At 51.4% G+C, this 16,063-nt stretch overlaps 2 protein-coding genes across 11 annotated transcripts in view; one reads left to right on the top strand and one right to left on the bottom strand.

Annotated features, from left to right (window-relative positions):
* The window catches only part of EPN1 (epsin 1), a 33,087-nt gene extending 25,961 nt beyond the window's left edge, over nt 1-7,126 (top strand). For 8 of the 9 annotated variants that reach the window (XM_079951250.1, XM_079951247.1, XM_079951246.1 and 5 more), the window contains 6 exons: nt 192-278; nt 937-1,195; nt 2,006-2,173; nt 2,407-2,508; nt 3,029-3,271; nt 4,326-7,126. In XM_079951250.1, coding sequence (XP_079807376.1) covers nt 192-278; nt 937-1,195; nt 2,006-2,173; nt 2,407-2,508; nt 3,029-3,271; nt 4,326-4,675 — 1,209 coding nt within the window. In that variant the 3' untranslated portion in view covers nt 4,676-7,126. The remainder of the gene's footprint in view (nt 1-191; nt 279-936; nt 1,196-2,005; nt 2,174-2,406; nt 2,509-3,028; nt 3,272-4,325) is intronic. The other variant, XM_079951248.1, reaches the window with a different exon arrangement.
* Nucleotides 7,127-10,400: 3,274 nt separating this feature from the next.
* TEX51 (testis expressed 51) lies at nt 10,401-16,060 on the bottom strand. 2 transcript variants are annotated; one of them, XM_079951065.1, is made up of 7 exons: nt 15,768-16,052; nt 13,826-13,900; nt 13,489-13,578; nt 13,287-13,304; nt 12,163-12,252; nt 11,336-11,402; nt 10,401-10,665 (listed from the first exon to the last, which is right to left on the bottom strand). In XM_079951065.1, the coding sequence occupies exons 1-7, from the start codon at nt 15,976-15,978 to the stop codon at nt 10,425-10,427; spliced, it is 792 nt and encodes a 263-aa protein (XP_079807191.1). In that variant the 5' UTR covers nt 15,979-16,052; the 3' UTR covers nt 10,401-10,424. The 2 variants fall into 2 exon arrangements, with proteins under 2 accessions (XP_079807191.1, XP_079807192.1); XM_079951066.1 differs by lacking the exon at nt 13,826-13,900 and having other exon boundaries at nt 15,768-16,060.
* Between the last annotated feature and the right edge of the window lie 3 nt (nt 16,061-16,063).

Genomic DNA, 16,063 nt, shown 5'->3' with positions numbered 1-16,063 from the left:
CAGCCAGCATAACCTTTCCTAGCTAGGGAGGGCGGCTTTGGCCCTAAGTGCCAGGCGGGCACCAGGCTGGGCAAAGGCTGGGCCATGAAACCTCCGCGCTGCCTGCCTCTCCTGAAGGTGAGTGATCTGCTTTGCCCCTGGCCCACGATCGCTGTTGATGGCCTCTTGTCCCTCCCACAATCCCCTTGCAGGAAGAGCGGATCCGGCGTGGGGATGACCTACGACTCCAGATGGCCATTGAGGAGAGCAAAAAGGAGACGGTGCCTGCCAAGGAGGAGGTGAGGGTGGAGCAGGCAGGGTCCGGGCAGGTGGCTCTGGATGGGTACCTGGGGCAGGGAGGGGAGAGGAGAATAGTAAGGGGGCCATTGTTGGAGGCAGAATTGCCAGGTACACAGGCCTTGGTTCGATCCTGCAAGGCAGCACTTTAATGTCCATCTGAAACTTTTATTTTTATTTTTTCCTGCCAAGGAGGTGCTCTGGGTAGTAACCATGTGACAGTTGTCCATTTTCTCCTCCCATGTACGTAGATTTCCCTACCCCTTTTTGCTAGGCTGAGAGAGAGAGAGAGACTAGTCCAGGACCACCCAGGGACTGAGTGGAAATTTGAACCTTGACCTCCCCGGGCCTAATCTGGCACTCTAACCACTGACCTGCACTATTTATTCATTTGAGTTGGAGATATACCCCACCTTTCCTTTCAATGAGCTCCAAATGGGGGTACAGTGTTTACTCACCCATAGTAATCTATGAGGTAGACGAGGGTGAAACTCTGACCACGATGCCATTCTTGCTCTTGGGGTATTATAAAGCGGAGGGCGTGGCGGTATTGGGGGGGTTGCCACTGTTTTCCAAATGGGTCAATAGAGACGTGATTAATTCCCTGACCCGTTTCTCTGCCTGTCTCCCACATTCCTTCCCCACCTGCCCCACATGCAGTCATCCCTCATGGATCTTGCGGAGGTCTTCACCGCCCCTCCCACTGCGGACCCCTGGGGTGGCCCTCCTGCTCCCGCTGACCCCTGGGGTGGCTCTGCCCCAGTTGTATCCGCAGCTCCCACTGACCCATGGGGACCATCTGCTACCGGAGCAGCCCCTACAGGAGACCCGTGGGGGGCTTCTGCAGCGCCTCCTGCAGCCCCCCCAGACCCATGGGGAGGTGCCCCGGCTGCAAGCAGTGACCCATGGAAACCTGAAGGTAAGAGCAAGAAGTGACGGAACAGATCAGGATATGATAAACATGACGCAGCATTTAAGCCTTTTGCTTAAAATCAGGTTAACTGAAAGGGCTTAGGTGACCTTCCTCACTTGCTCATTTCTCTCCTGCCCCCTACCAGGAAAAAAGATACATTTTATGGGGCATTTATGGGTTTCTCTGCCTTCCAAGGTGGGAGACACCACTTCAACTAGCTCTCTGTCTACCCCCTTCCGCTGTGTGGTGGAAGACAGGCAGGATATACATTTAAATAATAACTCTTGTGCTTCGGCTCTGCAGCAATTTTCCTTTCAAGACTCTCCCTTCCCTTCCTTCCTTTTACTAGTAGGCAATTCATCATTTGACCCTGTTTGATGAGTGGTGTTATTTTATTTGCCAGTGAGGAGCCGTGGCTCCATGGTAAGAACATTTGCTTTGCGCCTAGAAGGTCCCGGGTTCCTTCCTTGGGCCACCCCCCACCCCAGCTAAAGCTATCAGTCGATGGGAACACAACTCCCACCTGAGTCCTGCTGCCAGGCAATCATTGGCCTAGAAAGACCAGCGGTCCGATTTGATATAAGGCAGCAGCTCCCTGTGTGTGTTCAAACTTCGCAAAGATGCAGCGATCTCTTGTTGCAGAGCTTTCTTACCATCTCGGGCAGGCTGCCCACTGGCCACAGAGAACTAAATTACCGTTCTGTCTGGGTCAACCTGGGATTCCTAGGCGTAACACAAACGCATACACGTCCATCCTGATGCACAGCCGACAGGATGTTTCCCCAGACGTTGATAAAGTCTTGATGTTTCCCCCAGGTGGAGGTTCCTCTGGGACCACGGCAGCGCCACCCACAGATCCATGGTCATCTGGACCAGCTCCCACGTCCCAAGGGAAACCAGTGCCCGATCCTTGGGCTCCGGCATCCACGTTTTCTGATCCCTGGGGTGGCTCCCCTTCCAAGCCCAGCACGAACGGCACAGCAGGTGAGGGACAGCGAGGGCTCCTGAGCCCCTTGGCCTGGCGGAGGGAGGCTTGGGTCAGGCCGGCTGGGAACAGGGGCTCCTGGGTGCCTTATCCCCACGAACGAGATGCAGGGAACGGACCCCCAGCGCAGGATTGTGTGAGTCTGGGGGGAACGGGTCCCTTCCGCCCTTGCTCTCCTGTTAACCCTGCTGGCCCACCCCCTTCCCCCTTCTGCCTTGTCCCTCCCCTCCAGCTGGCGGAGGCTTTGAGCAGTTTGGCAGCCCCGGGGATGGGGACGAGTTCTCTGATTTCGACAGCCTGCGCCCGGCACTGCCCAAATCCGGGAGCAGCACAGGTGAGCCCTGCTCCCTGCATGGCTCCGCCTTCTCACCTCTGCACCTCCACTTCGCCCTGCATGTCCCTGTCTCTTGCCTGCCACTTTCCTTACTCTCGACCCCCGGGACTGGGTGGCAGCGGTTCCAGCATTGCCCTCTGCCCTTGCTTGGGTCAGCCAAACTCAGCTCAGAAGTGACATCCCACAGACCAGTTTTGTTCCTGCATGTACTTTGAAGAGGGGTCTCTTTCTTTCTTTCTTTCTTTCTTTCTTTCTTTCTTTCTTTCTTTCTTTCTTTCTCCCCTTCTCACCCCCATCCACCCTCTTCCGGCTTCTTTATCCCGGGGCTTCTCTCAGACCTTGCATGATTCGAATTGCGAGCGTGTGCCTATGACTGTTGCAAAAACAGAAGGGTGTATCTCTGCTGGCCTTTGTCTTCCCCTCCATGTTTGATCTGTGCTCTTCTGCATCTTCCATTCCCTTCTCTCACCACTCTTTCCTGTCTGGCCCCACCAATCTCTCTCTCTCCCTCTCTCTTTAGGTGAGCTGTCCCTCTTAGCCGGGGAGGTGCCCATTTGCCGACCCGGCAGTGGCACTGACAGCCCCAACACTTTTGACATGGCCTCCATGGGCGGGTCGCTGCCCGAGATCTCCAAGCCAACGCGGAAGACCCCAGAGTCATTTCTGGGCCCCAACGCTGCCCTCGTCGACCTGGACTCCCTGGTCAGCAAGCCTTCTACTGCCTCTAGTATTGCAAAGGCCTCCAACCCCTTCTTAGCCCCTGGTAAGTGCTCTGGGGCCAGGGCACTCTGTGGGTTCAAGCAGGGCAGAGAGAAGGATATCTCCTGTTTGGTTGAGTTATGCAAGTCAGAACAGGGAGGAAAAGAACCATAACTGCATGAATCTCATTGGGCAGGAAGCTCTTGCCAGGACTCTCTTGTCTGGCCCCCTATTTATGGGGCTTGCTGTTTTGAAGCAGGATTAAAAGCAGACCTCTTGATGGGCTTAAAAATCTCTTCCAGGGTAAACCAGGGAGAAATATGCAGATGAAGTTGGTTTGTGTGGCTTATTTTGTGTAATGTCGCCACATTGAGTCTCATTGTTGCGATGAGGGGTTATGCAGGGCAGAGACCCCACCTTACCCACCAGAAATCTTCTGCCCAGCACCTTCATGCATAACATCACAGCCATGAGGCCTAGAAACTTGCTTCACAAACATGCGCAAAGCTCCTCTACTACACCGTACTGCCCTGTCCTGCTCCCAGCCAGATGTTTGAGCTTGGAGCAGGGAGGTTGGGAAACACAACTTCTGGCTCCTTGGAGGCTCATGCAGTAGATTTGGATGTAGGAGCCACAGGTCAGTTCAGTATTACTGGCCTTGTTTATAAGGTGCAAATGAGACGAGTCCTCTTTGCTTTAAGCCAGGCCATCCTTGAGCTTGAGTCTGGTGGGTGAAAGCAGAGCAGGGTTGATACACAGTAACCTCTGGGATGGGCTTGAGCAGGAAGATTCAGGACAGATAAAAGGACATACTTCTCTGTGCTTCGGCGCGTAGTTAAACACTGTCACTTGCTCCCACAGAAGGCAGTGATGGCTGCCAAATAGGATGGTTTTAAAAGAGGATTAGGGATATTCATGGAAGACAAGGCTATCAATGGCTGCTAGCCACAATGGCTTCTGGGAATCTCAGGCCACTGTGAGAACAGGATGCTGGACTAGATGGGCTACTGGCCTGATTCTGCAGAGCTTGATATGTTTTATGGGGCTACAGAGAGTTGAGTTTTAACTTGTTTTTCTTCCTCCTCCTTTCTCTCTCTCTCCTCTGTCATCTGCTGCAGGTTCAGCCCCAGCCCCAGCCGCGTCTGCCTCAACTACAAACCCCTTCCAGGCGACGGCCGCTGCCCCACTTTCGCTCAACCAGCTCCGCGTCAGTCCGGTTCTCCCTTTGTCTCAGCCGGCGCCCCCTGCCTTCCCTGCCGCAGCTCCTATGGTCTCTGTCTCCCCCATGGCCCCCGGGATGCCCCTGGCCTCCGTTTCCCCCATGGTGGGGGTGCAGCCTTTGGGCGCTGTCCCGACTATGGGGCTCCCTGCCATGGGCCTGCCCCCTCAGAGCCTGCCGCCCACTGGCGTCGTCCCCAGCAGCACCTCAGCCGCCTCCATGGGCAGCACCAACCCCTTCTTGCTATAATCAGGGGGATCTTTTAGCCCTGTGGGGATGACACCCCATTGTCACCCCCCACATTCCCAGTTTGCAAAGGGGGGGGCCCTTAGTTTCCACCCACAAAACAGGGCAGCCGGGAAGGCGTGGGGAGAGAGAAGGAAGGGAAGAGACTTTTAAGTCCTTATTGCGAGCTCCTCCACCCCCATGTTGGGGGTAGGGTGGACTTAATTTTTTCTCTTTTTGGTTTTGGGGCTTAATTGAAGAGCTCCCCCCCCCCCGCTGCTCTTCAGGGCAGCTGGGAGACCCCATTTCTGCTGTCCTCTGTCGGCAGCAGGGGCAGCTCCCTTCTCTAACTCAAGTTGAGGTTTCAGCGTCACGTTTGAGGGGAGGGAACTACGAACCAACAACAGATCTAGAGTTGTGGGGGGTGTTGAGGGGTGTGTGCGTGGGTCTTCTCCAAAGGCAGGTGGTTGTTGTTGCTGTTCTTTGTGCCCTCTTCCGTATTGGCCACAGAAACTCTTCCCATGTTGAAAGGCGAGGGGGGATTATCATATTTTGGTCAACCCCTCCCACACCTTCCTTCATAAGTCTCTCTCTCTCTCTTTCTCTCTCTCTTCCCTTTTGCAGAAGGGATGGAGGAAGAGAAGTGGCCATGTGCCTCTACCTGCCTCCCAGGCCCTTCCAAACAAAGTTTCCTTGTGGGTAGTGGGGGGGGGGGGAGAAAGACAGATGGACACTGTCCTTTTAAATTATGATTTTATTTTGGTAGGCACTCCCCCACTTCCCTTCCAGATGTTTAGTTACATCTCCATCCCCTCCTGCCCCAACCCTGTGCTGGGACCAGCCCTTCTCTGCCTCTTCTTTTTTTTTCCACTAAGGGGGGTGACGTCAGTGAATCCCCTTCACTACACCCGGGAATGGTTGAGACACTGGGAATACTTGTCTCTTCCGTCTCTGGGGCCAGGCGGGATACCACTAATCTGCAGTCAGAGACCAAAAGCTGGATCTGGAAAGGGGGGGCTGGACCATCATTCCTCACAGGGCGACGAGGCCACCGCTACACTTTGCCGCCTGCCCTCTGCAGACTCCCGGGCCAAAGGGAGCCACCATTTTTGTTTCGTTTTGCAAGGATCGTGGAGCCCTATCGGCGCATCACACCTCGGGGGCGGGGACTTGGAACAGCCAACACAGCCTGCTGTGAAGAAGGAACCTGGAAGCCATCGGAGGATCGATACTCTTGAGAAACTTAAAAAAAGAAAACGTTTTCCAACAGCAACATGTCTGGGGAGGGGGGGGGGACTATTGCAGAATTTGAGTCTCTCTCTCTCTCTCTCTCTTGGCCTGCTTTGTGGAAGCCCAGAAACAGCCAAAGGCCCCCTGCCAGATGTGGAACGGCAGGGGATCTGTAAAGCCCAGCCGCCCTTCTCCGTTTCTGGACTGCAGCAGGCCAGGGTGAGGACTCGGATGATGAGTGTGGACAAAGCAACAACGTCCCTGCGGAGGAGGAAATTCTCCCTCTCCCTCTCTTTCTCTTATGCCAACAGTGCGCATTGCTTGAAAAGGGAGCCCGGGGGGGGGGGGAGAGGAGAGGACACACAGCCACACCCACAACCCGTGGACCCCACTTTGCAGCACTCTTCGCACAGGGGGTGATCAAATGCAGTCTGAGCCGTCCACTCTCCACACGTGACCTACTTTTCTCCCCCTCCTGCTGCAACCTCCTCCTTTGTGTGCATGTGTGGGGGGTGGGGGTGTTGCTCCCACTGCTGACCCACTCGAGACCCCAGAGAGGACGTGCCATCTTTGACTTGTAAAACAGCGGAGTCCTCCGTCCGTTCTGACAGCGCAGCACAGCGAAGAAGCCCCCACCGTTCTTCAAGACTCGTTGAAGGAGGGAGGGAGGGAGGGAGGGGGGAGATGGGTAGGTGGCCTGATTCTGGCCCTTTGAGAGCCAACAGCTTGTGGGGAAAGGGAGGGTCCGAGGCTGCGTGTGCGTGTTTGTGTGCGTGCGTGCGTGTATGTGTATATGTGTTGCTGCTGTAAGTGATTGTCGATTCTTATTTTATTCTACAGGGGGTGGGGGCGCTTACTCATTAGTACCCAGGACAATCTGCTAAATCCCTCATTCTTCCCCCACCCTCTGCCACCCCAAATCTCTTGCAATTGTGTTTCTAAAGTGGGTGGGACATCCTACATCTCCCTGCTGCTGCCGCCACCCCCACCCCCCCAAACCCTCCCCCCGATCATGCCAGGGGATAATTTTCTCCCGACACCAGTCAGTATATTTGCAGAATCATTGTGTCATTGGTCAAGGGGTTGGGGTGGGGAAGAGTGGCTGTATGTGACCCTCCCCCTCTTGGCTCTACCCCATCCCTTCCGTTATCTTCCCCACCCCGACCCCCAAGCCTACCCTGGTATGCATCAGAAAAATGCTATTAATGAAATGAAATAAATGGAAATTCTTCTATGGCACCCAAAGGCTTTGGCCCCTGGGTTTGCTTTTGAGGGAGAAGGGCAGAGCTGGGCTCGGGTGGGAGGAAGATGAGGGTGATGTTCATCATTTCAACCTTGAATGTGGAGCCTGTGTGCTGCCCTTCCCCGTGATTGTTGCTGGGCTACAACTCTATAGACATCTCTCACTACTGGCCGTGCTGGCTCAGAGCGACTGGAAATGGCACCTTAGAAAATCTGGAGGGCGGCAGGGTCTCCATCCCTGACTTAGGCCATCATTTCCCTATGCAGTGAATTCCTACGAGACTGAGCCTCTCCTGAGATGACAAACCCCTTTGTTTTGAGCTCCCCTTGTACAAAATCAGCAGCCGGAGGGCTTTGAAGGTGGAAATGTCGAGGTAAGTTAGGATTTAAACCACAGGAATATGAGAACATGAAGTCGCCCTCCTCCACCCACACCAGTAAGTCATACCTAGGCAGCAGAACAATGACTTCCAATAATAACTCTTAGGACTGGCTAAGATGGGGGTAACAAATGTGGGCCCTCCAGGTGTCGGAGATCTGAGTGGGCAAGCTCCTTCCAGACTTCAACCCCACTCTACCCACCCACCCCCAGGAAAAAGCTGATTTAATTTTGTCCAGTGTGCATTGGAAGTGTATACAGACAAAAGACTTGAGATTGGATGTGCTTGCTCACAGTCTTACAAGGGTTTGCTCTTTCCTCCCAGTATTTCTTGGGACCTTGAGAGGGTGCTTTGGGTTCAAATAGCACTGGTTGTTGTAGGCAAAATGGGCCATTGGATTGCTCCATGAGTGATTTATGGCCCTGTCTGTGCTGCAGGCTGGTTCTGTTAGCAGATCAGGTTCCTCTGCATACGCTAAGGCGCAAGGTGGGCTTGGGGGCTGAATGATTATGCAGCCTGTGATGTGGGAGCAATTCATACTGGCACCTTAAAGTGGCAGTGGCTTGAAATAACGTGCGAGCGTGTCTTATGTAACCAGGGAAGGGATGATGCCTTGGGTGTGGGCAGCAAGTCCCTTTGGACCCAACTAGAGGAAAGGCTGTTCCCTTTCCACACCTTTTCCCCTCGCCACAGTTGGCAGCCTGGCTAGCAGTCTCAACCCGGGAGTGTTACAGGATGCCTTCCTCAGCTGCCCTATAGATGCTTCAGTCATGCTCATTTGCTGTCTGTTAGGAGAAGGGCCTTGGCCTGCCTATGAAACCAAACTGAAGTGGTAGCCAGGGCTTAACCAACTCATACTCTACATCAGGTGGGTGGTATTTTTATATCTCCCCTTGTTTAAAATCCATAAAGGTCCCTGCAAATCAAGCTAGCTGGAGAGCGTCTAGCCATTCCTACTTGCTAGTGTTGTATTCTGTTTATATGTGGGAATATATCTTTTTTTCTAACAACCTCCGTCCCGCATACCTGTAATTCGAAGTGGTACAACCCATTCCGCTACCTCATTCTGTCCTCTATGTAAATAAGGCCTCAAGATCATGGGCACCGAGCTGCTGGTTCCTCTCTCAAGTTTGTTCTTTCTCATATCCTGGATTTGCCCCTTAGCCACTCCTTTGCAATACAAAGAGGATACAGTACAGTGACACTTGCCCCAAACTCATGCCTTCCAGATATTGTTGGACTACGGCTCTCATCATCGCTGAAACGTGGCCTTGCTAGTTGGGGCTCATGGGAACTGGAGTCTGGTAACACCTTGAAGGGCCCCAGGTTACCCACTCCTACCCTAAGTATTTGCAGCAACCTAATAAGGTCAGGTTACAAGGGATGCAGGTGGCGCTGTGGGTTAAACCACAGAGCCCAGGGTTTGCTGATCAGAAGGTCGGCAGTTCGAATCCCTGCGAAGGGGTGAGCTCCTGTTGCTCGGTCCCTGCTCCTGCCAACCTAGCAGTTCAAAGGCACGAAGTGCAAGTAGATAAAGAGGTACCGCTCCTGCAGGAAGGTAAACAGCGTTTCCATGTGCTGCTCTGGTTCGCCAGAAGCGGCTTAGTCATGCTGGCCACATGACTCAGAAGCTGTATGCAGGCTCGGCCAGTAAAGCAAGATGAGCGCCGCAACCCCAGAGTCATCCGCAACTGGACCAAACGTTCAGGGGTCCCTTTACCTTTAATAAGGTCAGGCCACATATTATTAGCCCATCCGAGTCGCAGAGGGGCTGGTGGAATTTGAGGTATGAACTTGCAACCTTATGGCTCACAAATCCTAAACAGCTACTTTACAACAGTTCTCTGATATAAACTTGCTGGCTGCAGGAAGAGGAAGTCCACATCACTCAAGCTACACCCAGTGCTTGGAACCCTGAATCGTTCACAGGTCATTGTGTATCTTGTATCTATAACCATGGCTTCCACCCACCAGAGAGCAACTCTGCCGTTAACTCTGCACACTCCTCCATCCACTCATTGTGCCATAACTTGCCTGTTTCCACTTCTGCCTTTTGACTTAACCCAATGAATGTATAAGCAAGCTAAGTTTGCAATCAGTTTGGGTTGGGTTGGTTTAGGAAAAAACGGGCTATATCAGTACTGCCCCAAAGATGGTTGATAGCCTTGAATAATCAACCTAAGGTATCCAACCAGCCCCCACTTCTTGATGGAAAGACCTTGGAGGTGGGGCCTCAAGACTAGACAGGATATGTGGGGTTTGCTTTGGGCCAAGTGTACACATGAGATTCGTGGGACGCAGGTGCGCTGTGGGTAAAAGCCTCAGCGCCTAGGGCTTGCCGATCGAAAGGTCGGCGGTTCGAATCCCTGCGGTGGGGTGCGCTCCCGCTGCTCGGTCCCAGCGCCTGCCAACCTAGCAGTTCGAAAGCACCTCCGGGTGCAAGTAGATAAATAGGGACCGCTTACCAGCGGGAAGGTAAACGGCGTTTCCGTGTGCGGCTCTGGCTCTGGCCAGAGCAGCGATGTCACGCTGGCCACGTGACCCGGAAGTGTCTCCGGACAGCGCTGGCCCCTGGCCTCTTAAGTGAGATGGGCGCACAACCCCAGAGTCTGTCAAGACTGGCCCGTACGGGCAGGGGTAACTTTACCTTTACCTTACACATGAGATTTAAGGTTTGGTTCACGGTTCACACATTTGTGTATCTTGCTGGATTGCTCCTTGGTAGCTGGATGACTGACTGTGTGAGCTGTCCCCATTGAAATCTGGGGTGGACATTGGAAGATCTGTCTTGACCGGTGGTTCTGTTTATCCCTCATTTGCACATGCATGGCTGTCTTTGGTGCTGCGGTCGTTGCTTCATGCCCTAAGAGAAAGTGATGTTGCAAGCACAGGCCTGATGGAAAATTACCATTGGAAACTATTTAATCAAAGGGTGGAGGGCTTGGGATGGTGAATTCTGGAGGGTTTGGAACATTAGCATATACTGGGACATCAGCATGTGCTGGGACATTAGCATATATGGGAGTGCTTGGAACTTCTGCATATATTGGATTGGCATCCGCCTTCTCTGAACTATCAGAGCTCCACTCAGAACTCTCTGAGCTGTCCTCATCTCCTGAAGACTTGTCTTTTCCTTGCTCCTCCTGTTTGCGACGGCGATACCTGCAGTTAAAGAGAGGAACTCCCTTAAGAGCATAGCAAGACATCTGTTTTAATTTTGCTGCTCATTCCCAGGCAGCCAGTGAAAGCTGATGGAATAATAATAATATTAATTTTAAGTGATAAGTGCTTTCAACGTTCAAAGGGTTTTGCATACATTATCTCCTGCAGAAAGAGGACTGAGGCTCAAACTGTCTTGCCAGGTTACTTCAGCTTGATCCATCTCACACATTTCAAGCACATGGCTTCCCCCAGAGAATCCTGGCAACGAGCTGTGTGAGGGGTAAACCATAGTTCCCAGAACCCTTTGGGGGAAGCCACGTGCTTGAAAGGAACGGCATGGATGTGACCTTCATGTTATGGAATAGGTTAGAATGAGGGCTTTTTTGAGTCCTTGGCTCATTCCCCTAAGCCAGGGGTGGAGAACCCCTGGACAACAATCCCAACATTCCTCTGGGCTCTCAGTGATGCTGGATGCAGCTGAGGGGAGAAACCAAGATCCAGAATATTTGGTGGACCACATTTACCCATCCATACTTTTGATGCTATGCTAAGACTCTGCTGTGTAGCCCAGTTCTCCCTGCCCTGGAGTTGAGCTACGCTTTTGCAAAAATAAAAATAAAAAATGAATAAATTGCACGTATCCACAAAGACTAAATATTCATGAACTTACCACCATGCTGCTCCTATACCAAGCAAGAGCAGAAGTGGCACCAGCACTGCTGCAATAACATTGGGCCCTGTGCAAAAGGAACAGGATAACATTTTTGAGAAGGCAGAAGTCTTGAGAGACCAAGGTGGGTCTATGGTGAAGCTCTGCATCAGCAGCATCCTAAGGGCACTTGTAGCCAAAAACAGGTTCACTGACTGCGCTTGGACAAAGAAAACCGGCAAGTACTGTTTTTGCATGAAGGTAAGGATTATTAAGGGACGCGGGTGGTGCTGTGGGTTAAACCACAGAGCCTAGGACTTGCCGATCAGAAGGTCGGCGGTTCGAATCCCCACTACAGGGTGAGCTCCTGTTGCTTGGTCCCATTCCTGCCCACCTAGCAGTTTGAAAGCACGTCAAAGTGCAAGTAGATAAATAGGTACCACTCCGGCGGGAAGGTAAACAGTGTTACCGTGTGCTGCTCTGGTTTTCCAGAAGCAGCTTAGTTATGCTGGCCACATGACCCGGAAGCTGTATGCCGGCTCCCTCAGCCAATAAAGCGAGATGAGCGCTGCAACTCCAGAGTCAGCCATGACTGGACCTAATGACTGGACCCTTTACCTTTAAGGATTATTAATATTGACACATACCCCGATGTCTACATGATAGCTACAGAGCAAATTAGGCAAAAGAGTAAAGGAGATGGGCCCCAATGAGGGTGTTCAAGGCTCCAGCTGGAGCGCCCCAGGCCACATTGGCTCTCAGTTTGTACTGACATGTACAGAGAGTAGTGAGAGATGCTGTGACTGGAGGGAGACGTTAAGGGATAGAGGTATAGAAAGACAAGTTACCTGCACAAACAAAGGGGTCAAGGCAGGAAACTTTGATAAGCTGGCAGTTTGAACACTGTGCCACTTCGTAGGGTCGGAACCGGGACTTGGCTGTGGAAATGTCACGGAAAAGGGGATTCCATTAGACAATGACATCTTTTGAACATTTTGCCAATCTCTTGTTGATTCAGATGTAATGCCAAGCTATGGTTTGTTGTGATGTCTGGGCCAAATCAAGTCGGCAGATTATGATTTGAGAATGACCATCAAACCAGGAACTGAAACGTGGTATGAAACCTAAGGTTTGGTGTCACATATGAACCAACAAACCATGGTTTGGAATGTTGATCCAGTCATGGAAGCTGCTGCTTCAGATAGCACCTAGGTATTCTTCAGGGGACACCAAGAAACTACCCAAATAATGGTTTCCATTATTTGGAAATATTCCATTATTCCAGGCAGAGGGCCTTCTCGGTAGTGGCACCTGTGCTGTGGAACGCCCTCCTACCAGATGTCAAAGAGAACAACTACTACCAGACTTTTGGACAACATCTGAAGGCAGCCCTGTTTAGGGAAGCTTTTAATGTTTGAGGCATTACTGTATTTAAATATTGTGTTGGAAGCCACCCAGAGTGGCTGGGGAAACCCAGCCAGGTGGGCGGGGTATAAATATTATTATTATTATTATCATCATCATCATCATCAATTTATTTATTAGTTAGTTAGTTAGTTATTTATTTCCCTGCACGTGTAGACATGGTAGTTTCAAATCTAAGTGTGTGGTTAGTGAAAATCATGGTTTGGTGGAATGCCTGAACCAACTCAAGGGCACAAAACTGGCAATGAATTTAAATAACCAGTAAAGTCTCCTCTTTGACTTCACAAGCACTAACACAGATAACAGTGCCAACCTGCATTTGCACACACAATCCCTGGATGAGATCATTTTCATTTATTCCTGATCTGGTTACTACCTTCTTTTTCCTGGGGCTGCGAGGAATGGATACCCACCATTTATAACTGGCATCACACACACACACAAACAAACAAACACACACACACAATGGACACTTTAAAAAAAAAACAACCCAGCAGACACCATATGGCCAGACAGATGCCCTTCTAGTTTGGACAGACGGACTCACCACAGGAAAGGCTGCAGACTGGATATAAAAGAGAAAAACAAAGGCATGAGCACTAGAGAATGGCGACCCCTCCCCACTCACAGGACTCCATCTTGCCCTACCCAACAGGTCACCTCCAAAACCCTGTCACCTCTATGATGTGTGGGCCACGTTCTCCTCAGCTGTATGCCTCCGACCAGAGGTTCTGTCCTCAAGCACTTACCTTCCTTCACAAAGGCCTTAGATGCCTCTTCCAATCGCTTGACAAAATTCTTCTTTTCCTCCTCTGCCTCCCTCATAAGGCTGCCATGATCTGTAGGGAAAGAGAAATAGGTCGATAGAAGCCAAGGCTTTTGAGTGCAGCAGAAGGGATAGTGCCTGATCAATTGCCTGGTTAATTGGGGCCACCAAGGGGTGGAATGAGAGAAGGAGTGTTTGGGGGTATTTTGTGTTTGCGTGTGTGCGTTAGGAGCTATTGCAATGGCAATCAATGGCTCCCTGACATAGTTGTGCTGCAGCTAAGTCTGGAAGGAAGAGGAGGACAAGCTAACAACAACTACCTTTCCCACTCCTCTTGATAATCTGTTCAAGGTGGAGAAAGAGAGTCCCAGCCTCACGCTCCATATGTTCCCGTTCTGCAGAGGAAACAAACCAAAACAATGATGCCTGAATCTTTCTTAATTCTCCATTTTGAACACACCCTCCCACACGGTGGAACCTAAGTTGGTGTTCTTTGAATGCTTCAGCCATCCTGGCCTTTAGGACTGAGAAAGAGTGAGGGCAACCGGGCGTGCAGGTGAGGCAGTTGAGGAAGAAACACACCCCTAACTGCAGGAACCCTTTCTACATGCATGCTGTCTGCTGAGGACCTGTGTGTGTGCCTGGGATCCCTGAATATTTTGGGGCTACTTCTGCGGCACTCCCAGTTTAATCAGGTAGGTGTTGGCTTTGCCTCCTGCTGAGACGGCACCCTGGAATATGTTAAAATATTCCCCCAAGGGTGCAGGTTCCAATGGGAAAGCGGCAATGGTAGCTCATCTGCCGTTCCCAATCTTCTTGAGGAGCCCTGGGGAGGCCCCTGAGCAACCCCGACAGTTCTTAAGGACACCGTTTTCATGTGCGCTAAATGACGCCACGTGGAGTTGCTGCACGCAGGAGGCCCATGCGCATTCTCACAGCTTGTGGGAGGGAAAGTGGGTGCCAAGTCTGCTATGATGTATGGGTTCCATATGGAAGTTTGCATCCCTGAAACTCCAACCACAAAAGTGCTTCCAATAAGAAAATCCTGTTGGACTGTGCTGTTTTAAAGGATGGGCTTTAATAATCACTCTTACTGTATTTTGATTTGTAGCATCTGATGGCATTTCGTAAGCCACTTCTAGGTACTGTCAAAAATGTTAAGCCGTGTATAAATTACCCAAATGAAAATAATGAAATAGATTGCTGCACACAGGGTGTTGTATAGGGACGCTTTACAAAATGGAGCAGATGGCTTCAACTTGTCTTCATAATCCCTTCCACCCACTGCTATAACTTCAGCCTCCTCTCCCCTCGCCAGATGATATTCTGCTGCCCAACTCTTCCTGCACACTGCAGCCAGTGACAACCAAGAAATCTATGTGGGTTAATTTAATCGGAACAGAGTTGCATATTATCGTTATGCTCAACAAGACCATGGGCTCCGTGGTTCCTTGGACCAGGGAGGGGGAAACCTGTGACCCCTCCCCCACAACACTGATGGGCTACAACTCCCAGCGATCATAACCATTGGCAACGCAGGCTGGGAATGATGATGCGAGTTGGTTGGAGCCCAATAACATCTAGAGGGCCACAGATTTCCCATGGCAAGCAGGGGTGACACCTGTTCTCTTCAGCCATTTCAGTCATTAGCAAAATCAGCAACAGCTTTGTACATTTCAGGGTATTATCCTATCGCAGCTGTGCTTCTTCAGACCCAGAATGGCCTCTGTCTTGGATTTCTGACTTGTCAGAAGCCTAGCCTACTTCACAGGGTGGTTGTGGGGGGTTAAACAAGGAGCGAGAGAACCATGTACTCCATCTTGAGCTCCTTGGAGAAAATAAATGCAATACAGTGGTACCTCGGGTTACGTACTTAATTCGTTCTGGAGGTCCGTTCTTAACCTGAAACTGTTCTTAACCTGAAGCACCACTTTAGCTAATGGGGCCTCCCGCTGCTACCGCGCCGCCACTGCACGATTTCTGTTCTCATCCTGAAGCAAAGTTCTTAACCTGAGGTACTATTTCTGGGTTAGCGGAGTCTGTAACCTGAAGCGTATGTAACCTGAAGCGTATGTAACCCGAGGTACCACTGTACTGTAATTAAAGGCTTTCCCCCCACTCAAGATTGTAAAATAAAATAAAATGGGGAGCTGGATAATGTGCCATTTGGAGGTTCAGAAACGGGGACCTTTTGCACCCCCATGGAGAAGCTCCTCCCTAGTATCTCATGGACATTGCTTGCGCCTTCTCTTAATTCTGTACCCAAATAGTGTCTGCCATAGGCGGCGAGGTCTTCAGCGCTGCCTATGAAAAGCTTCCCCAAGTTTTTGGTGGCCTCTGAGTCCTGCCCCAGCAGCAAATAGGAGTCGTAGCCAAAGTAGACAATGGCATCTGGCCAGCAACGGAGGCATGTGCCTGCCAGCTGCACAGGCAGGGACCAGGCCAGCCAGCCGAGCAGCGATATCCTGGCCATAGGAACCAGGACAAAGGAGCCGCTTCCTGCTCAGGGTAGTGCTTGTTCCGAGCCAAGCTCCTCACCTGCTTCTTACATCACTTCC

Source organism: Podarcis cretensis, assembly GCF_951804945.1.
Source record: "Podarcis cretensis genome assembly, chromosome: 13".
Taxonomy (NCBI): domain Eukaryota; kingdom Metazoa; phylum Chordata; class Lepidosauria; order Squamata; family Lacertidae; genus Podarcis; species Podarcis cretensis.
Note: the sequence above shows the minus strand (reverse complement) of the source record. Positions and strands in the feature narration are given on the sequence as shown.